General features: G+C 37.1%; 1 protein-coding gene across 2 annotated transcripts in view; it reads left to right on the forward strand.

The window, feature by feature from the left end:
* Positions 1-20,185, forward strand: part of NAALAD2 (N-acetylated alpha-linked acidic dipeptidase 2) — a 67,842-nt gene extending 47,657 nt beyond the window's left edge. For both annotated transcript variants that reach the window (XM_049653309.1, XM_049653319.1), the window contains 6 exons: positions 1,860-1,951; positions 3,137-3,227; positions 4,678-4,942; positions 7,684-7,765; positions 8,854-8,946; positions 19,956-20,185. In XM_049653309.1, the coding sequence (XP_049509266.1) occupies positions 1,860-1,951; positions 3,137-3,227; positions 4,678-4,942; positions 7,684-7,765; positions 8,854-8,946; positions 19,956-20,145 (813 nt within the window). In that variant the 3' untranslated portion in view covers positions 20,146-20,185. The remainder of the gene's footprint in view (positions 1-1,859; positions 1,952-3,136; positions 3,228-4,677; positions 4,943-7,683; positions 7,766-8,853; positions 8,947-19,955) is intronic.
* The last annotated feature ends 3,483 nt before the right edge of the window (positions 20,186-23,668 follow it).

A 23,668-nucleotide genomic window follows, 5' to 3' on the forward strand; every position in this document is an offset into this window, starting at 1 on the left:
CTTTAAAGTATGTTATCACTTAGATTACAATGTGAAGTAGGTGTCACTTCTCTGTAGGTACTATTTTCCACTCTCCCTTAATATTACCCTTTCCTTTTTCCCATTAAATGCCTTTAAAAACCAGTTTTCCCAAATGGGAGTGCTCTCATCATTCCCGTCCCAACTCTCAACATATTGGGTAGCTTATGTTCTTGATACTTTTATTCGAATGTCCCATTAAAACATCTAAAGCAAGCTGTAAGGAAAATTCTGAGAGAATCCTGCTCAGGACATGCATTTATGCTTTGTGCTGTCCTCCAGAGATGGCTCCTGCCTTTGATATCAAGGATAGTTAATAATTTCAGGGCCAATAGGGAGAAGTTGAGGTCTATGCCCCTTTGTACACAGGCAGATGCTTCTCCACGGCCATACCAAAACCTGGTAGAAAAAGACTTCTGTGAACAGACTATTACCATTTCAGCAACCTCTAGAATGTGTTGGCAGAGGCAAACCATGCTGGTGGCAGGAGTGCAGGATGGGAGTGGTAGAGAGGGCAGAGCTTAGAGACTGGGCAGCTGCCCAATTTAAGAACTGGGACAAGGTGTTGAAAATACCCAAGGGTCAGCATTTGTGACAAGACAGCAGAGACAGAAAGTATGCTCTAGGGGGTACAGGCTAGAAGGACTCAGTTCTGGGTAGTGCTAGACTGAAATTGTGATTCCAGAAAAGGAGAGGGTTTTTCAGGGAATTCGGTCTAAGCAGGATGTAGGAATTGGAGCAGGTTCTCAGCCATTGCAAGTTGGCGGGAGCAGAGTCGAGTAGAACCCAGTCAGTTGGCGGGAAAGGAGTAGAACGTCCCTGCTGCTGCAACATGCTGGTGGGCAAAGGAAGGACGTGGAGAGCCAGGACTGCCTTTAAGCTGCGGGCTCATGTGCAATGATGAGGCAACAACCCACTCTGTATAAAGGCCACAGAAAATATCAGAGGAATTGATGTTTATGTTAAGATGGGGACCATTATCCCCATTTCCACAGATGAGAAAACTAGCGTTTGAAGAGGGGAAGCAACGCACCATAGGTTATGATGCTTTCAGAGCTGCGTGAGGAGGGTATGCCTTTTTCTGAACAAAGCAGAGCTACAAACACAAAATTCAGGCAATACGTGTGTTTATGAGGATCTAAAACAGGGACCTCAGCCTTCACAGTCCACACTCTACCTTGTGGCCCTGCCGAAGATTGGAGAGAGCAGAGTGTAAGTTAATGGCCGTACCTTTAATGGGGGCAGTAAAAAAGGTTCTTGTATTCATAGAAGCTCCTAAAATCCCCAAAGAGAAATGTGAGGTTATGCAGAGCTTTTAAAACCCATCAGATTCCAACTTGGTTTGAATACAATTGGACTTTCCAACAGCAGTTCCTCCTTTCCCCTCGGGCTCTGCAAAACCAGGATTTACATTGCCCTTGTCAGGCTTAGATGCTTCAGCCACGTCTGCCACCCTGAGGCCTCTCTTTAAAGGTCTTTTAGGACAGAAGCAACTTACTTACGTAAATCTTGTATCCAAGTTTTCCCCCAGTGACTTACTCAAGGACATCTAAACTGCTAAAAATTAAAGTGATAACATTTGTTATAAATCTGCAACTCTATTAAAAAAGTTTACCAAAATAAGCCAGAGATTTTTATCTCACGTACATGGCAAAATTATCAATAGGCAGGCAACAAAAATGAACATGAATTTGGTTGTATTCTTTTGTCATTTGCTTGTTTTTCTATAAAGAACATGATATATGTCCATATAGTTAGAAGTTGATAACCTATGGTTTTATTATCGACATAAATTTAGTTGCTTCTGCCTCTAATTCCCAATATTTGATGTTTCTTTCCAGATATCCAGCCCAGATGATGGTTTTGAGAGTAAGTCTCTTTATGAAAGCTGGTTGGAAAAGGACCCTTCATCTGAAAATAAAGATTTTCCTAGGTGAATTACTTGTATATTTTCTACCATTAGGATCAATTGTAAATTCCCCTTTGCCCGTTGTTTCTCCAGAAATGTAATTCTCAGCTATGTCAACAATGTGAGAAGAAAGATAATCCCAAAGAATCCCCGTGTAGCCTTCAATTTGCTAATGGTACAGAATAGCCAAGTCTTTGAATCTATAATAAATTCTACTTTTGCAAATGTTTAGCCAAAATTATTTTGCCACATTATCAGGTATTATTTTGCATTTTTGTATTAAATTTTAGATATGTATTCAATGCATTAATGTGACACCAAATGATAATGATGAAATATGGATTATTTGCTTCTAAGTTTAAGGGGCATTATAAGTCACTACCAAATTGTGTCTTTACCTGTAATGAATATAGAATGTATTAATTTTTTACTTCTCATTCACAAAACAGTTTTCTTCAATTTTTTTCTCCTGCAATACTATTTCTATAAACCAGCAGATAATGGTAACAGTTAATAGCTCCATTACATACTCCAAATAAGTCTTGTGAAAGTTTGTTTCCATTGTAAAAGTTTTACATGATTTAAAAAAAAAAAAAAAAAACTAGAGTCAAAAGGTTTTTAAAATACCTACATCTCAAAAACACATTGGAAGTATGTATTTTCTAATACACCTATAATTTTCTTCTTTGCTTACCATTTTATCATAAATTTTCCCATGTTATTGCATATATATTACATATGTATGTATGTAGTGGTTTCTTAACTACATGCAAAAAAATATATTGTAATTTCATTTTCTAAATAAGGCAGATTCTTCGTGATCCTAAATACACTTTATCATGGCAGTTTTCTTACTATAGTTCTCTGAGGGTAGTGACCAAATTTTATTTTTCTCTTTTTCCTATGTAAATATTCTAAAAGACTGACGATGTGAAAGAGACCACAGTCACTAGGCTGCTGTCTTCGGTGGCACTGTTCAACTGTGACTGTAGTCAGTGCAGATTTACAGGTTTAATGCAGCAATTTCCGGCATGTGACAGGAAAGTAGCTTGGGGTGGTGTACCTTCTAATTTTTGTAAATGTGCTGTGCAATTCCTTGCTATTCCTGGGACAGGATTCATTTTTCTATTTCTTTAACTTCATATTTTTTAACTTATGCATTTATAATATCCTTGTGTGTGTGTGTACACATTTATATCCTACATCTAGAATCAACAAGCTGGGATCTGGAAGTGATTTTGAAGCTTACTTTCAGAGACTTGGGATTGCTTCAGGCAGAGCCCGTTACACTAAGAACAGGGTAAGCCATTTCATTATTTTGGATACATAGCATTTTATCCAACTTCTTGTTAGGAATTTTAAACTGTTTAGTTGTTTGGTACCAGGGCACCAGGTCATGTGGCCTGGGAAGAATTCCAGGGCTGGAGGCTGACTTCATGTCTCTTTGTAGATGGACTAGGAATTAATTTGGGTTATTCAGTGAATTTTCCTTGCAGGATTATTCAATGAAATGGTAGCTGGGAGATTACTGCCAAGTGCTTAGCTGGTTAGCAGAACCAAGTAGTGCACATCCCTGTTCTCATTCAGGCTTTATTGGAAAATCCCATTCTCCTCCACTTTTCCTGAGAAAAATGTGCATGTGAAGAACCTGTTTTGGTCACAGGGAATGCTAGGCCACGAGTCTTTACTGTCAGTAGCCCCTCTTCACATCCTCACTCCTGCCTGTCATCTGAGTCCAGGGCTCCTGAGTAGGGAATAAAACAAGTTCCTCCTGATTTTTAAGTCGATTAACTTTTCTGATCAGTTTGCACCATTGCCATTCAAACACACTGATGATATGTATGTGAATATGCCAACATGTGCCATGTTTGCTTGTCTAGGTTATAAATTATGTGATAAACCAAACTGAAGATTACATCAGCAAACCCAGATTTGTCACAGATTTTAATAATTTTCAAATCATAATTGCAATACAGTCTTGCTTGCCTAGAATACATACCTTTTGTAAATCTGATTCTCCAGAATCAGAGAACAGAGATGAAAGCAAAATAAATCTGTATCCTGATACTCATTAAACTCTTTCAAGGCCTGTTCACTTTTATATTCTGTCATCAATCTGAACACAGTTGTCTAGTTTCTAAGAAATTGCAGATTAAAAGCAGGACATTAGACAGGAGAGAGACTGACACAAGGATTCGCAGTAAAAATGTTCACCTTATAGCAAAGTAGCATATAGGTAAAACTAAACTTAGGAAAGGCAGACCTAAGGAGTAAAACAAATATTTCTATAAAATACATCTATGTAATAGTTTACAGTGGTAGCCCTTAACTGCATAATAAAGGTTAGATGGCATTTGGTTATACAGTTTGGGAAGGCAGAGAAGGTGCTTAAATGTAGATTCTATACAGATCTTAGCTGCCCAGAACCTTTCATTTCCAATCAATTGATAATTGTAAACTGTGTTAATATGCAATTTGAGTATGTATGCCTTAATTTCAGTTATCAGAAATACAATAACAATTTTGAAGTATTTTGAATGAAGATTATGTGAATGATAAATAACAGTAAAATTTTAAATGGGTGAATAGTTGGTGAAAGTGTTAGATTTTAACTTTTTGCTTCATGATAAAACTCAGAGTTCCACATGGTTGTATTTTTTTTTCTGCATTTTTAAGATTACATAAATAATATAATTGGAGTATTTAATGTTTGTCTATATTCAGTACCTACCCATATTTTGTTTCCCCAGAAAACAGATAAGTACAGCAGCTACCCGGTATACCATACAATTTATGAGACGTTTGAATTAGTAGAGAATTTTTATGACCCTACTTTTAAAAAACAGCTTTCAGTGGCTCAGTTACGAGGGGCACTGGTTTATGAGCTTGCAGACTCTAAAATCATTCCTTTCAATATTGAAGACTATGCAAAAGCTTTGAAAAACTATGCAACAAGCATCTACAATTTATCTAAGAAACATGACCAACGATTGAGAGACCATGGAGTATCATTTGGTAAGAATGGCTGGGTATATTTTATAATCTGAGTTAGAGCTTTCAGATATCGTCTCCGACTGTCATCACTGCACACTCTTTCATCCTAGAATACATCCTTGCATTACTTAAGTTTGATTTCTAACAAAAAACTTGAAACACCTTTAAAGAATGTCATTTAACCTGGTATTTGTAGGATGAATTTGTTTTGCTAAGTTAGTGCTATGAACATTGGGTTGGTTAATATTTTCCCTATATTGCTGCCTTTAGAAATATTTTTGCTGTTAAAAGAACAATACTATAAAAATACAATACTGCACAAAGATGGGAAAATAGAGAAAACCAATTCCACTACATATATAATTATTGTATATTTTTGTTTACATGGAGATTTTTTTTACCTGGTTTAAGCATTGTTTCACTTTGTGTATTTTATATTCATATTGCCATTTTGTGGTTATTGTTATGTACTATGCTATCTCCAACAAAGCAGGGATGAAATATAGTATGGTACAAAGGACTGAGCATTGGGTCTAGAAGCAGTTACCTGGTTCAAATCCCGATTCTAATATTTAGTCATTGTGTGATGTTGGAAAAGTTACATGACCTTTGTCAATTTTCCTCTGAGTGAAATGGTAAAGCATATAACGTTTCCAAGACTGCTGTGGGACATTCAGTTGGTTGGATATATAGACACAGTGGTGAGTCTCATAAACGTTACCTACTAGTACTGTTTTACTATAACCATTTTCTTTTAATCTGGGAGTAGATATTCTTAGTACATACCAAAATTATCAAGTATGTACTCAGTGTCTACTGTCTACTGTGTTATTTCCTGGGAGATACAAGAATGTTTAAAAAATAATCATTGTCCTCAAAGAGCACAGGCTCTCACGTGAGGGCAAAGACAAAAGTGCCAGGGACAAGCTGTTATAGGACGCTACAGAGAGTACTGTAGGGACAGAGTAAGTAGAGAGAAGTCAGCAACGGCTTTGGAATATTGCATACGAATTAGTAATCTTCAAAGTCATGAGCAGCAGGTACTATGATCTAGATAAAGTGATACAAAGAAAATCTAGGAAACTGTATTTACATCAGTGATTGGAGAGTCTCTTTAACGAGGCAAATGAAATCGGAATAAGCAGAGCCGACAGCGAGATAGACATTCACAGTTCTGTGGCTCGCCAGCATCCTCTTCTTTTCCTAGATGCCCCGATTTTCTTTTGGTGAATTACCTTTTATCACTTTAAGTCAGGATCCAACCGAGAGAGAAAGCACACAGTTACAGGTGAAGCCCACTCTTCACACAAAGTGACTTAACCTACTCTATTAATGCCCCTTTCCCCCCATATTTTCACCCTCTCCACCTCAGTGGCAATATTCCATCCACGTTAAACCATCTTGTAACTTTCTTATAAACATTTCTTCTACCTAATGTACCCTACTCCCTTCCCAATCAAAATTCTTCATTTAGTGCCAGGCAAAAAGCAGTCCCTAACATGTTTTAATGAATGAATGATGGATAGGATGGATACGTAATTTACATGGTCTGCAGTTCTCTACTTCCTTCTACCAATCTAGTACTGTCCTATCTTCCCAACACTCTACTGAAATTGCTTTTGCCAAAGTTATTCACCTGTTACTAAATACCAGGCACACGTTTTATTTCTTATCCAATTTGACTATTGTGGTTCATTGGAAATTTAAAATTCTTTCCTCAACACTCTTTGGCTTCAAAAATATCTATTATTAGATTATTTTGTACTTGGCTTTAAGAATAGCAACAGTATAAGCGTCCGACTTCAGCTCAGGTCATGATCTCACGGTCCGTGAGTTCGAGCCCCGCATCGGGCTCTGTGCTGACAGCTCAGAGCCTGGAGCCTGTTTCAGCTTCTGTGTCTCCCTCTCTCTGTGCTCCTCCCCTGTTCATGCTCTGTCACTCTCTCTCAAAAATAAATAAACGTTAAAAAAATTAAAAAAAAAAAAAAAGAATAGCAACAGTAATTAGAGCTTAAAGGATATCTAGGGCTAAAAAAGACCTTGTCTTTTATATTGAAAGTAACTATTTACTAGCTGTGTGACCTAACAGAAATCCTGTGGAGCAGTAAGTGCTTTCTCTGCCAAATGAATATTGTATTCCCTGTATCACAGGATTAATGAAGGAAATCAATGATTTATGCTAATGTTCAGTTTAGAAAAGATGGAAAATGATATAGGTTGTTGTAATAAAAAAATATGTTGAGAATCTTCTCACTTCTTAGAATCTATGTTAACTAAAGAAAAGCTTGACTAGACCAGACCTGATCCTGTTTGAGTCCACATACACCAGCTTGTCACAGGTTGCATTTAAACAAGATCTTAAATGCACTGCTTAAAAAGAGGGGTTGGTTCACATTGATTTATTCTCTAATTATTGCAGGAACACAGCTCAATTTATAGCTGTATCCAGTATCTAGCATATAGAAGTTGTATTAATATACATTGAATGAGTATCTACATGAATGGTAAATTAGGAGTTAAAATAATTATGTCCTAGACTCTTGAAAGTTCCTTCATGAAGAACCAATTTAGAAATTTTGTTTTATCCATTGTCTCTTTGTTACAATATTTTCTGATCTTCATGGATCTACAAAAAGGCTCAGTAGAAAAACAGTTTTAATATCTATTCAGTCCTGTCAGCCTGGAATGTGGAGGGCAGGGAAGTAAACATCTGAAATAAGAAGCATTTACTAATATACCTTCCACTTTTCTATTTTTAAAAGATTCTTTATTTTCTGCTGTGAAAAACTTCTCAGATGCTGCTTCAGATTTTCATAGAAGACTCACAGAAGTTGATCTTAACAAGTAAGTTTCAAATGTAAAGTTTCCTATTTTGAAAAGTAATCTAGTTACTAGAGTGAATCGTGTACACTTACCTAGGCAGGCAGCTCTAAGTCATTGCTACCCAAATTAAGGTCTGTAACTACAGCATCAGCATCACTTAGGAGCTTGTCATCACACGTAGAATTCTGCACTTTAACAAACTCCCAGGATGGTCAGTATTCACATTGAAGTTTGAGAAGCAGTGCTCTATCTGGTAGACTAAAAACCCCTCCCAAGACAAGGGCCAGCCTCATGCCTTTAGGAGTCTGCATAAGAATTTTGAGTGTAAGTCATCATTCCGTGGGTAAATGCACTTGTAGTATATTTTACTAATGTCCCAATACTTCTATGACCAGTGTAGGAATTCTTTTACTGATAGAATTTTTGCCACTTTTAGATTGAAATATAATTTGAAAAGTTCTATTCAAAGCATTATTTAACAAGCATAAACTGTCCTGTCACATTTACTTTTTCAGATCCAATTATAGTAAGCTCTCCCACTACCCATATTGGCAGAAAGATTATCCTTCATTCTGAGGGGCTTCTCTCTCCTTTGGATTGTAGGAAAGCCCAGAGAATTTGTGTAGCACCCCAGGAAGAGTTGGCAGATGCCAAGTGTGAAAGGGGATTCCCAGCCCATGATGGGCAACTTCCTGCAGACTGGCACTCTTCCTGCAGACTGCTGCGACCTTCCTTCATTTGTTGTTGTTCAGCCTTTATTCTGCAACTTTCTTCCACAGTGGAACTGAATGGCTTATCAACAACTGATAGTACACCCAGTCGGCCTTTGCAGGAGGCCTGGCTGTCCTCCTAGAGAGAATTAAAACTTTTAGTTCTTTCTGTGGTCTTGAAAAACAAAAGAAGCCATCTCCAGTAGGTCTCTCTTACTCTGAATATTAGGAAGATGACCCTCTTGTTATATGTAGCTTACATATAAAGCATTACCGTTAATACGTATTTTCTTAAAAACCTATGTATTTTAGAAGTTTATTTTTCCATGCCTTATGCTATATTATTTTAAACTATAGTTCCATGAAAGAGTTACAGTTACCTATTTCTTATTTTCAAAGTCCTATTGCAGTGAGAATCATGAATGACCAATTGATGCTCCTGGAGAGAGCATTCATCGATCCTCTTGGTTTACCAGGGAGGCGGTTCTATAGGTAAGGAAGCAACATGTGTTCCACTAAAGGATATTAAATACTCCAGTGTGACCAAAACCAGCATATCCAAAGTCTGCTTTAAACTGTTGCCATCAGATGAACGGAAGGTGAATATGTATGCTGAGAAGAATATGGGTAAGATTATGCATTAGAACAGTGTAACTTGTAGTATCAGAAAAATTAATTTCATGTTGTTTACTGCTTTGCTACAGATGTAAATGATAGTTGAAAAATAACCTGTAAATATAAAGGCTATTAGTATCTTAGAGCTTATGTAGTTCAAATTTCTACATTAATTTTTTCTATAGGATCTGAGGTAAGTAGCTTGTCTAGCCTCTGAATCTTCCAATTGTAGGAAGCTTACCACCTCATGAGGAAGTCCATCCCATTTTAAGAGAGGTCTACTTTAATAGAATTTTTTCTTCATAAGGTCTTTTCCCCTGTAATTTTCTCCTTCTAATCCTATCTACTCTCCAAAATCAAATAGAATAAATCTAGATCTATTTCCATGTAACATTTTAGGTTTTTAAAGATGGCTGCCATGTTCTGAAGAAATATCCTGTTTGCCTCTGTATTTCTATGTCAAGTTTTCTTTGAGTATCTTGGCTGTGTGCTTGGGCAGACTCCAGTTTCTTAAGATACCTCTTAAACTGTGGTTCCTTGGTGAAAATTTACGAGGCTGTTTATCATCAGATAACCTATGCCACAGATAGTTCTATATGTTAGCTTTCTTATAAATATTAGTGACTAGTATTAATATTTAATTAGAAGCACAGGCTTTTTTAGAGCCCTGCTCTGGCTCGTACTAAGTAACCTGGGCAAAATACTTCTCTAAAGCTCATTTTCCTTAGCTGTTAAAGGAGATAACTGCTTTCACCCCATAGGTTTATATATTTCAGGCATGTGGAAGATTGAGCTCAGAGAGGGATACATTCAGTAAGTGGCTATTTTCAGAAAATGATAATTCATATAAATAATAGCAGCCATCAGTTAAGTATTTACATGTCGAATTAAAAGCAAAAAGCAAAGCTACATGTTAATCCTCTCCTGCCTGTATTTGTATTTTATAAGCAAAATGTCTCTATTTTGTCAAAATGAATGCAGCCTTGTAGAATAAAAAGGGACAGTGATCCTTCAGCATTCCCTTCTATAACCCATACCCAGCCATTTGCTAGTCTCTAAAGAAAATGTTTTATATACACATGTGTGCAATGTATGTGTGTGTATACCTATATATATTCATCCAACTGTATTTATATAAATGGGCCTACACATTATTTTTCAGCTTGTTCTTTCTTCATAACAATTTATCTCCAAGATCCTCCCATGTCGGTATATATCCGGCGTGTAGTGTTCCACTGTATGGCTTATATGTGTAATTTTTAAAGTCCTTGTTGAGTTTTTATTTACTATTGGGATAAATACTGTAGGATGCCCCCCGTGTCCTATTTGAACATGTCCTAATATCTAATGAGTATGTGGATTTAACACATTTTAAATTTAACTGCCACACGGTCTTCTAAAAAGACTGCACTGTATTTTGAAAATATGTCTAGAACTATTACCTGAATATTAAGACTATATTCTAAAGCCCAGGCAGTACAAGAGCAATGCAGGAAGACCCTGAACTCTCTCCCTCCCATGGACACCCTTAAGCTACAACTATGTGTGAACCACATTTCCTCCAACGGAGACCTGAAGACTAGCTGAGCAACCCCTTCATTATCAAACAAGAAAAAGGCCTGACTGAAGATGGTAGGAGAGTCTGAGAACTAATTCTGCCATAAACCTGGCCCAAGGCACACAACCCACAATTGGGAGGGAATTTATAAACCCAGAACCTCTCCTTGGGGAATGAAGGGCTCATACTTCAAATAGGACTCACCAGCTTTTCAGACGTATGCCTGAGATGAGCCTCCAAAACATCTGGCTATGGAAACTAATGGTGTGCTCACATTCAAGAGACCCAAAGGGCCGTGGAGAACTGAGGCACGGCTCTTGAAGGGCTTAAATGGACTCACTTGCCACAGGATCCAGTGCACAAGCAGCACTTTGAAAAGCAGACTTCACGTGAAACATTCACTTGCTAGCTTTAATGCATCATGTGGAGGCACATGCTGGACTGTTCTCTGGGATGGAGGCTGGTGGGTGCCATCTTCGCATTCCTCCTCTGCTGAGCTCCAAAGTGCCAGTATCTCCTGGAAGGGAGCCTTTACACTTACATTTTAAAGTTGCTGCCCAGGGATGCCCTTTGACTGGCTCTGGAGCCAGAGGGTCTTATATTTCTAGGTCCCATGGGACTGGGACAACTGGGAGATGGTTCTTGGCTAACTACCACCTACAGTGTACCGCACAGATAGTGGAAACAGGACTTTTTGTCCAGGAGCTCTGGCCTCAGGAGAAAGCTTCTGGTCTGGCATGTATCTAGGAGTCTGTGGCTGAGAAGCCTCTTTGCACTCTCCCCCTGCTTTCCCCAGCTTGATGGCATATCCCCAAATGGAGTTTGTACCTTTGTCCAGCACCCCAGCTGCACTGCAGCTGCTGCAGGGGACACCTGTACATTGTATGGCTCTGGTGGCCAACAGGGCAAGGCTGATGGGTCCCACAGGACAGTAATCAATGGAGAAGCAGCTACCTCCAGGGCACAGCAAGAGACAGCAGATCCAAGAGCTCATTCTTCCAGTGAAAGAGGTCTTAGTTTATCATCATGGCTACAGCCGGAGGGGCAGGCTTCTAATTAAAACACACATCTAAGGATTAGTTATCAGAGGCCTCAGAGGGCAGGTGCTCTGTGCTCTCACTCTGCCTGTTCCAGAGCACCAACATCTCTAGGAGGGGAGTTCTCACACCCTGGTGTTTGTGGCTTGCTCGGTGGGGGTGGGGAGCCTCCTGAAACAGATGCAACTGCACAGACAGTGGACTGAAACTCACATCCTCTTTTTGTAGAAGAAGCATATTTATCCTGAAGCTTCAGCCTAAGAGCAGGCTTCAGATTTGGCACTCATCTAGAGGCCTATGGAGATACTCTCAGGCAATGTGGATGAGGGCAGTGCCATCTTTGTGCTCGTAATTACAGCTTGCTGGTATATTCCAGAAAACAGCTTATGTTTGCAGTCTCACAGAAAGTTTGGAAACCAGACCCTCAGGCAGCAGCTTTCAATCATCCTGAATTTAGGTGGCGAGAGATTCCCCTTTGGTACACTGACAGGTCTTGGCACACCCTCAGCTACCAGGAGCTCTTAAAAATAGTCTGCTTGGACAACCACAAGTTTGAGAAACAAATGACAGGGCAAGGTTGAATGAAAAGGTTTATCTTCAACATTGGGAGAGGTGGCTGTTTCATCTAAAGCACAGAAACCAACAAAGAGGAAAAAAAAAAAAAGAAACAGGAATATGTTCCAAATGAAAGAATTAAGATAAAACCTTGGAAAAATACCTCAGTGAAATGGAGATAAATAATCTACTTGATAAAGAGCTCAAACTATGGCCATGAAGATGCTCACCAACATTGGAAGAATGGATGAACACAGAAGTTGGAAAAAAAAAAAAAAAAGTACCAAATAGAAATCACAAAGCTAAAGGATACAATAACAGAACTGAAAAATTAGAGGGGTTTTCCAGCAGACAAGATGAAGCAGAAGAAAGGATCACTGATCTTAAAGACAGGGTATTAGAATTCACCCACAGCGCAGGGGAGGGGGGAGCTTAAGAGACTTAGAGGAAAACATCAACTAACATTCACATGACAGGGATCCCAGAAGAGACAGAAAGGGGCTGAAAACCTAGAAGAGGAACCCAACATCCAGAAGCAGGAAGCCCAGAGAGAATTCCAAATAAAATGAACCAAAAGAGACCCACACCAAAACACTAATTGTCAAAAGTTAAAGACCAGGATAAAAGCAGCCAAGAGAGGAACTTCTTATATACAAAAGAACCCCCATACAATAATTAGCAGATTTTACAGCAGGACTTTGCAGGCCAGAAAGGAGTGGCATGAGAGAGTGCAAGTGCTGAAAGAAAAAGACTTCCAATCAAGAAAGAATATACACTCTTGCAAAGTTATCTTTCAGAACTAAAGGAGAATGAGTATTCCAGAACAACAAAAGCTAAAGGAATCTGTCACCATTAACTGGCCTCCTAAGAAATGCTAAAGGGAGCTCTTTAAGTTGGAAAGGTGTGGATTAGTAACAAGAAAACAGGGAGAGTGAACATTTTACTGGTAAAGATAAACATTAGAATAAAAGTAATGGTATGAAGGTTAAGACAAAACTAGTAAAAATAACTATAATAATTAAGGGATACACAAAAGTAAGAGGAAGTAAAACCTAAACCATGGTGGTAGGATGGGTAAGAGTAAAAAGGCAGAGCTTTAGAATGCCTTCAAAGTAAAACTGTCCTATTCATGAAAGTCTACTTTAAATTGGTAGTTTGTTCTATGTAAGGCTCATAGTAACCACAAACCAAACAGCTACATAGGCATACCTCTGATGTACTGCAGGTTAGGTTACAGAGATCTGCAATAAAGCAACTTAAATGAAGTTTCGGGTTTCCTAGTACATACAAAAGTTATGTTTATACTGTATTATAGTCTATTAGGTGTGTGAAGCACTTCTAAAAACAAAGTACATACCTTAATTTTAAAAATACTATATTTCTAAAAATGCTAGCCATCATCTCAGCTTTCAGTTACTTGTAATCTTTTCCGCTGGTGGAAGGTCTTGCCTCCAAGTTGATGGCAGCTGGCTGATCAGGGTGGTGGCTGCTGAAGTTTGGACTGGTTGTGGCTAAGTCTTCCATTCAGGTTTCTCTGTTGTGATGCTGTTCGAGAGTTCTATTTCAATAGTCAATTCTCTCAAAGCCTGCTGCTGCTTTTTAACTAAGTTTATGTAATATTCTAAACCCTTTTTTGCCACTGCTGAATCTTCACAGCATCTTTACCAAGAGAAGATTCCATCTAAAATTAATGACTTTCTTTGCTCATCCATAAGCAGCAACTCTTCACCGATTAAAGTTTTACTGTAAGATTGCAGCAGTTAAAATATAATGATTATGAAAATTAAGGCCAGTAACTGATGAGCAGAGAAGCAAAAATCTTCCATAAAACAGTAAATGGAATTCAACAATATACTAAAAGGATCATTCACCATGATCAAGTCAGATCTTAGAGATACAAGTGTGGTTCAGTATCCACAAATCAATCAATATGATACACCACCATTAACAAAATAAATAATAAAAATCACACAGAAAAAACATTCGACCAAATACATCTGTTCATGATAAAAATTACCAGTGAAGTGGGTTTAGAGGGAACATGCTTCAATGTAATCAAGGCCATTTCAGATATACCCACACCTACCCTATTACTCCATGGGGAAAAGTTGAAAGCTTTTCTTCTGAGATTAGGAATAAGACAAGGATGCCCACTCATGCTATTTTTATTCACCATATATTGGTAGTCCTAGCTGCAGCAGTCAGTCAGACAGGAAAAAGAAATCAAAGGCATCCAAACTGATAAGGAAGAAGTAAAACTGTCACTATTGCAGATGACATGACACTACATACAGAAAACCTAAAAACACCAAAAAATTAGAACTAATGAATTCAGTAAAGTTGCAGGGTACCAAACAAATGCACAGAAATCTATTCTGTTTTTATATACTACTAAACAAAGCAGAAAGAGAAATTAAGAAAACTCATTTACAATTGCATCAGAAAGAATAAAATATCTATGAAGAAATTTAACCAAGGAGGTGAAAGACCTGTACTCTGAAGAGTACAAGGGAGCACAAAACAAGCAAATACAATCCGTATCAAAATATCAATAGCATTTTTCACAAAATTAAATTATCCTAAAATTTGCATTGAAACCAAATGCACCCTAAATAACCAAAGCAACCTTGTGAAACAAGAACAGACATAGCTGGAGGTATCACAATCCCAGATTTTAATATATACTACAAAGCTATAGTGATGATACAGGAAGAAACATGGACATATAAATCAACAGAAGAGAGAGCCCCATGCTTATGTGATTAATAATGTACAAAAAAGGAGGCAAGACTGTGCAATAAAGAAGGTCTCTTCAATAAATGGTGCTGGGAAAAATGGACAGCTACATACAAATGAAATGGAACTACTTTCTTATCACAAAAATAAACTCAAAATGGGTTAAATACCTAAGTAAATGTGAGAGCTAAAACCATTAGACTCAAAAAACAAAACCCCAAGAACAATAAACTGGGAGAATAGCACACTAAAAAGCTTTTGCACAGCAGAGGAAACCATCAATAAAACAACAAGGAAATCTAAAATGGGAAGGGATATCTAAAATAAAGAACTGCTACCACTCAACAACAAAAAAATTGATTAAAAAAGGGCAGAGAACCTGAATATGTATTTTTCCAAAGAGAAAAAGACATGAAAAACATGGTCCCCACCACTAATCATTAGGGAAATGCAAATCAAAATTAAAATGAGGTTTTCACCTCACAATGTCAGAATGCCCAGTATCAAAAATACAAGTGTTGGCAAGGATGTGGAGAAAAGGGAACTCTCATGCATTATTAGTGGGGATGTAAACTGGTGCATCCACTACAGAAAACAGTATGAACATTCCTTAAAAAACTTAAGATAGAAATACTACATGACCCAGTAATTCTATTACCGGGTATTTACCCCCCAAAAAACAAAAACGCAAATTCAACTAAATATATGCATTGTTATTTAATACAGTGTTATTTACAATAGCCAACACAGGGATGCAACCTAAGTGTCCACTAACAGATGAAGAGAGAAAGATGTATATACACACACACACAACGCAACAGTAACCATAAAAAAGAATGAAATCTTGCCATTTGCAACATGGATATACCTAGAGAGTATTAAGCTAAGTGAAGTAAGTCCGAGAAAAACAAATCCCATATGATTTCACTTCAAAACAAATGAACCAAGAAAAAAAATTGGTGGTTGCTAGAAAGGACAGTGGGGGGCGGGGGGGGGGGGGCGGAGTATGGACAAAATAGGGGATTAAGTGGTACAGACTTGAAGTTATAAATAAGCCATGAAGACAAAAAGTCCACCACAGGGAAACAGTCAATTATATTGTAGTAACTTTGGTGGCAGATGGTACCTACACTTATTGCAGTGAGCATTCCTAATGTATGTAACTGTCAAATTACTATTATACACCCCAAATAACACTGTGTTCCAATAAAGAATATAATAAAGTCTGAAATATTATAAAAATAACCAAATTGTGACAGAGACAAAAGTGAAAAAATATAGTTGGAAAAATGGTGCCAAAAGACTTGCTTGATGGAAGGTTGCCACAAACATTCAATTAAAAAAAAAAACAACAACGAAAAACGTACTGTCAGGCACAATAAAATGAGGTAAGCCTGTAGTAGATACAAGAAAGATAAAAGAAAATCTAAGCATACCTACCATCAAATCACAAAGGGTGAGAGCAAGATAAGCAACAAGCAAGAACTACAAACAGCAAGAAAACAATTAACAAAACAGCAATATGTACATACCTATTATTTTTAACGTAAATGGAATAAATGTGCAATGGAGAGACAGGGTAGTTGAATGAATAAAAAAACAAGACCTATATGATGTCTAGAAGAGACTCACTTCATTTTTTTTTTTTTTTCCTGAGCGCGAGTGAGCGCAAGCGGGGGGAAGGGCAGAGAGAAGGGGAAACAATCCCAAGGAGGCTCTGCACCACCAGCTCAGAGCCCAATGTGGGGCTTGAACTCACGAACTGTGAGATCATACCTGAGCCAAAGTCAAGAGCTGGATGCTTGACCAAAAGAGCCACCTAGGCACCCAGAAGAGACTCACTTCAGATGTAAAGACCCACACGGAAGAAAACTGAAGGCATGGAGAAAGACATCTAATGCATAATGGAAACCAAAAGAAAGGAGGAATACCTATCCTAGTATCAGACAAAATACTTTAAAAAGAAGACTGTAATAAGAGACAAAGAAGGAAATTACATAGTAATAAAAGGGTCAAACAAGAGGATATAACATTTGTAAATATATCTGCACCCAACCATATAAATTAGGTATTAACACACATCAAAAGAGACAGGAATACAAGAGGAGGAGACTTTAATGCCACACATCAATGGCTAGCTTCTAGACAAAAAAAAATCACTAAGGAAACGTTACCCTTAAACGTAACATTAGACCATATGAAATTAAAAGATATATACAGAATGTTCCATCCAAAAGCAAACCACACATTCTTGCAAGAGCATGTGCAATGTTTTCCAGGATTGGTCATATGTCAAAAAATAAGTCTTGACAGACTCAGGAACTATTAAGCATCTGTTTTGACCACAGTGATATGAAACTAGTAATCAACTACAAGAAAAGTAGAATATTCCCAAAAAGTGGAAATTAAACAATGTTCTACCAACCATAGGGCAGGTCATGAAATCAAAAGATAAGAAAATACCTTGGGAAAAATCAAGAGGGAAATACAGATGGCAAAATTTATGGGATATAGCAAATGCAGTTCTAAGATTGAAGTTCACCAGCAATAAACACCTACCCCAAGAAAAAAGTAAAATTCTCAAGCAACCTAACATCCCACCTCAGTGAAGAAGAATGATAAATGAAGCCAAAAGTTAGTAGAAGGAAGGAAATAAAGAGGAAATCAAGGAAATAGAAATTAAAAGGTCAAAAGAAAAGTTCAATGAAATGAAGAGCTGATTCTTTGGAAGAAAATTTATAAACCATTCACTGGATTCACCAAGAAGAGAAAGGGTTCGGATACATAAGAGATGTTACAACTAATACCACAGAAATACAAACATACAAGACTATCAACACTATTATGCCAACAAACTGAACCGCCTGGAACATATGGACAAACTCCTAGAAACATACAGCCTTTCAGAACTGAAGCATGAAGAAATGTATATGTAAAAAGAAAGGGAGGATACTGAATCAGCAATCCTCAATCTCGCAACAAACCAAAGTCCAGGACCAAACGGCTTCACTGGTAAGTAACTTCTCCAAACCTTGAAAGAAGAATCAGTACCACTGGTTTTCAAATTCTTTCAAAAAACTGAAGAGGGAACACTTCCAAACTCCTTTTAAAAGGCAGCATTACCCTGATATGAAAATCAAACAAGAATGCCACAAGAAAATTACCAGCCAATATGATGAGCAGAGAAGCAAAAATCCTTCACAAAATATTAGCAAACCAAATTCAACAATATATTAAAACAAGATCACGTACCACAATCAAATGGGATTTATCCGAGGGATATAAAGATGGGTTCAATATCCACAGATCAATGTCATGCAGTTTTAACAAAATGAAGGATAAAGTCTTACATAGAGGCAGAGAAAGCACTTGACAAAAATTCAACATGCATTTTTATTAAAACTCTGAATCAAAGTCATGTAAAAAAATGTAACTTAACATAATAAAGGCCACATATGACAAACCTCCAGCTAATATCATACTTAAGGGTGAAAAGCCGAAAGCTTTTCCTCAAAGATCAGGAACAATATAAGAATGCTTACCTAGTCTTGCCACTTTTTTCCAACATAGTATTGGCAGTCCTACTGAGAGCAATTAGGCAAGAAAAAGGCATCCATACTGGAAAGAAATAAAACCATTACTTATTTGTAGATGACATTATATATAGATAAACCTAAGGAATCCACTAAAAAACTGTTAGAATGAATAAATTCATCATATGGTGAAGACACAAAATATACAGAAATCTATTATATTTCTATACACTAATAATGGCCTATCTGAAAGAGAGATTAAGCAAACAATCCCAATTCCAACTGCATCAAAAAGAATAGAATACCTAACAATTTAGCCAAGGTGAAAGGCCACAGGGGTATTAGATGTCAGGTCAATGATTCGAACCAGGTTTATACAAGTCTTAGTATGTATGTATGTATGTATGTATGTATCTATCTATCTGTATTTTACTATACTCTGCTTTTACAGTTTTCCAATAGAGGGCAAGTATACTTATGAATAGCTACAAACTTCATGTAGAATATCTCAAGTCATATATAGGTCAGAATATCAATGTTTATAAGCAGTTCAGTATGTAACATTGGCTCTAAGAAAGATCCATTTGAGGCCATGTTAAGATTTAAAAGCCAAGAGAAATAAATCCTGATGTAATTTGGATAATCTAAATGATTTACATTATAAATTTCTATTTGATCGTTAATATTAACTTACATAGAGTTTCATATTGTCTCAGACAGTAGATTTACATCTTAAAGAAGCTGTAGGATTTTGACCTAATTCCTTATCATGGTATTCAATAAAATATGTCCTTTTCTGGAAAGCAGCATTCCAGAGGAAGAGAAGTAGCTTGATCTCTTCAGGTATTTATAAGACAAAATAAAAAATCAAATGCAAAACTTTCCTTCTAGATTACAAATTAAATGTGTCTGTAGGCAATTCACATGGACTTCATTCATCATCCTTACATTTATGATATATTGGCAATACACGCTTATTGAATTATTGATTTTTAATGTCTAAAGAGTATCGGAACAAGTGTCATTCTTGTTGAATCTCTGAAAAAGGCAATGCACAGATAAATTATTTTTTCAACCTCTTCTCACTCTTAGTAAATATATCCATAAAGCATACTTGTTTTCACTGTTCGGGTGTCTTGACAGACAACTGATGTACACAACTTACGAGAACGAACCCATTTTCTTCCAATTGGTATGGGTAGCAACATGATTTATGAGAGTAATCTTAGTGAATGCATATGGTCAACTTTCTTTATTTAAAATTATACGGTTACATAACTATCTTAAATTAATTATAGGTCTTCATTATGGAGTAAAAAAGTGAATGCCAGGAGGAGACACAGTATTCTTAAGATGTCATCTAAGGAAAGGGAATGAAGACAGAAGTGTGTAAAATGTAACGTATGTACATATACTCTTTAGCTCAACCTGCCCTATGTTGTTGTTTTGTTTTTTTTTTTCTATTAGGCACATCATCTTTGCTCCAAGTAGCCACAACAAATACGCTGGAGAATCATTTCCTGGGATCTACGATGCTATGTTTGATATTGAAAATAAAGAAGACCCTCAATCAGCCTGGACAGAAGTAAAGAAACACATTTCTATTGCAGCCTTTACAATTCAAGCAGCAGCAGGAACCCTGAAAGAAGTGTTATAGGAAGGTCTCAGCCAAATGGCCATTAAAAGTGTTACTGAAAGTCTCAGGATAAAATCCTTCCTTGTTTTTTGATAACTTATGAAGCCAGAGTATTCAATAATCTTGCTTTTCATGTCCTATTTTGATTTAGGCTTCCATTCTGTTCATCTGTAAAGAATTTTCTGGCTTTTTAAAAATTCAAAACTTCATCACCAAATCGTTAATCTAATAAAACAAAAGAACTCCAGTCTTGGGGCAGAAAGACATAAAGTAACTGAAAATTCCCACAAATAAAATATGACAAGGAACTTGGAGCTCTCAGACGTTGCTAGTAGAAATGTAAAATGGTACAACCATTTTGGAAAACAGTTTGTTAGCTTCTTACCAAGTTAAAAAATACAGTTAACCCTTGAACATGGGTCTGAACTGCACAAGTCCACGTATACATATTTTTTTTCTAATACAGCATTTTCTTTATGATTTTAACATTTTTCTTCTAGTTTTACTGTAAGAATACAGCATATAATACATATATATAAAATACGAGTTAATCAACTGTTTATATTATTGGTAAGTCTTCTGCTCAACAGTAGGCTATCAGCTGTTAAATTTTTAGGGAGTAGAGTTATATGCAGATTTTTGCACAAAATCTGTTATATGCACAAAACAAAAAAAGTTATATGCACAAAACAAATCTACCTGGTAGATTCGCACCCGTAACCCTCACACTGTTCAAGGGTCAACTGTAGTAACCCTTGCCAAGTTATTGTTTCATAAGTTATGTTGTTTTTATCAGAACAAGTGATTATGTGCCAAAGCCATGTAATTAAGCAAGGATGTTACATATATAATGAGCTATTTTTTTAATGTTGATTTTTGAGGCATAGAGAGTGCGCGAGTGAGCGCATGAGCAGGGGAGGGGCAGAAAGGGGGAGACACAGAATCTGAAGCAGTCTCATGGCTCTGAGCTGTAAGCAAGAGCCGAACGTGGGGCTTGAACCCACGAGCCGTGAGATCATGACCTGAGCCGAAGTTGGACGCTCAACAGACTGAGCCACCCAGGCGCCCGTGAGCTATTTAACGTTTTCCCTTACGAGTACTTTACCTATAAGATGTTTTATGTATGCCACTTACTAATGACAAAACAAAAATCTAGTGATGAAACAAAAAAAGGGGAGACTGAGGAAATCACCGTGGAAATCCACTGTACAAAGGTAGAAACAGAGGGAAAAGGAAACACAGGAGATAAAAAAAATAACCAGAAGGCAAAAAAGAAGACAGCAGTAGTTAAGTAATCATAAATGGATTGAATTCACCAAAGGGCACAAAGTGGCTGGATGCAAAAAACACCTAACTATATACGCTGTCTAAAGGAAACTCATTTTAGTTCTAAAAACACAGACTCAAGGTGTAGGGACAGAGGAGGATATTCCATGCATGTAGATACCAAAAAAAAGTAGGCATCACCATATTTATGCCAGAAAAAATACACTTCAAGCCCAAAACATTAAGAGACAAAGAAGTCACTAATGATAAATACATCAAGAAGATAAAACAATTATCCATCCAACATCAGAACATCACAATTAAATGGATTCAACAGTCATATACAGAACATTCCAACCAACAGCATAATCCACGTTTTTCTCAAGTGCATATGGACATTTGCCAAGGCAGATCACATGATAGGGCACAAAACAAATCTCAGCAAATTTAAGATTGAAATAATACCAACTATCTTTTCTGACCACAATAGTATAAAATAGAAATCAGCAAGAGAAAGCTAGAAAAATCTACCAATATGTGGAAACTAAACATATTTCTAAATAATCCAGGAGTCAAAAAAAAAAATGGAAATATGACACATCAAATCTTATGGGGTGCAGCAAAAGCAGTTGAGAGGAAAGTTTACAGTATAAATGCATATATTAAGAAATTACAAAGATCTCAAACAGCCAGTTATGAAAGTTACTCTAGGAAATGTAAAAAGAACAAATTAAGTCTAGACATAGCAGAAGGAAATAAAAGCAGAAATAAAATCTCTTTCAGAAAAAAGCATCAGTAAAACCTAAAAGCTGGTTCATCAAAAAGATAAAACTGACAAAACTTTAGCCAGACTTAGAAATGAAACCAATCGGGGCGCCTGGGTGGCGCAGTCGGTTAAGCGTCCGACTTCAGCCAGGTCACGATCTCGCGGTCTGTGAGTTCGAGCCCCGCGTCGGGCTCTGGGTTGATGGCTGGGAGCCTCGACGGCTCGGAGCCTGGAGCCTGTTTCCGATTCTGTCTCCCTCTCTCTCTGCCCCTCCCCCGTTCATGCTGTGTGTCTCTCTCTGTCCCAAAAAAATAAATAAATTAAAAAAAAAAAAAAAAAAAAAAGAAATGAAACCAATCTTGGGGTGCCTGGGGGACTCAGTCATTAAGCATCTGGCTTCGGCTCAGGTCATGATCTCATGGTGTGTGAGTTTGAGATGCCCACGTTGGGCTCTGTCCTGACAGCTCAGAGCCTGGAGCCTGCTTCAGACTCTGTGTGTCTCTCTTTCTCTGCCCCTCCCCCATTCACACTTTGTCTCTCTCAAAAATAAACATTAAAAAAATTTTTTTAAAAAAGATCTTACAACTGATACTACAAAAATACACAGGATTGCAAGAGACCATTATCAACTATATGCCCCAAAACAGGTAAAAAGGATACATTTCTAGAAACAACCTATCAAGACAATGAAAAAGAAACATAAAACATGAATAGACCAATAAGGAACAAGAGACTGAATAATTTAAAACATCACAGTACAAAAAATAACCCAGGACCAGATGGCTCCATTGGCAAATTCTAATAAACACTCCGAGAATTAACACCATCTTTCTCAAACTTCCAAAAACTTTAGATATACGGAATATTTTCAAACTCAAAAGGCCAGCATTATTCTGGCGCTAAAGCCAGAAAAGAACAAAAAGTAGAGACCAATATTGCTGATGAACACAACTCTCAACCAAATATGAGCAAACCTAATTGAAGAACACAAAAAGCTTATACATCTTGACTAAATGGGATTTATCCCTGGGATGCAAAAATGGTTCAATACGTGTAAAACAATAAATGTCATACATCACATTAATAAAATGAAAGACAAAAATCACGATCATCTATGCATTTAAAATGCAACATCCTTTCATGATAAAAACTTCAGGCACATTGGGTATAGAATGAACATACCTCAACATAAAGGCCATGTATGACCAACCCCCAGCTAACATGACACTGAACTGAGAAAAACTGAAAGCTCTTGCTCATATCCAAATCAGGAAGGAAGAAGTGAAACTGTCCCATTTGTAGTTAATATGATTTTGTATATGCAACATCCTAAAGACTCAAAAAAACCCCCACCAAAAACGAATCAGGGATTTCAGTAAAGTTGCAGGACACAAAATGTACAGAAATAAGTTACATTCCTATACACTAAGGATGAAACATCTGAAAAAATTATCCCGTTTACTGCATCAAAAATAATCCTTAGAAACATGTAATCAACGAAGTGAAAGAGTA

Source organism: Panthera uncia, chromosome D1 (genome assembly GCF_023721935.1).
Source record: "Panthera uncia isolate 11264 chromosome D1, Puncia_PCG_1.0, whole genome shotgun sequence".
Lineage (NCBI taxonomy): Eukaryota > Metazoa > Chordata > Mammalia > Carnivora > Felidae > Panthera > Panthera uncia.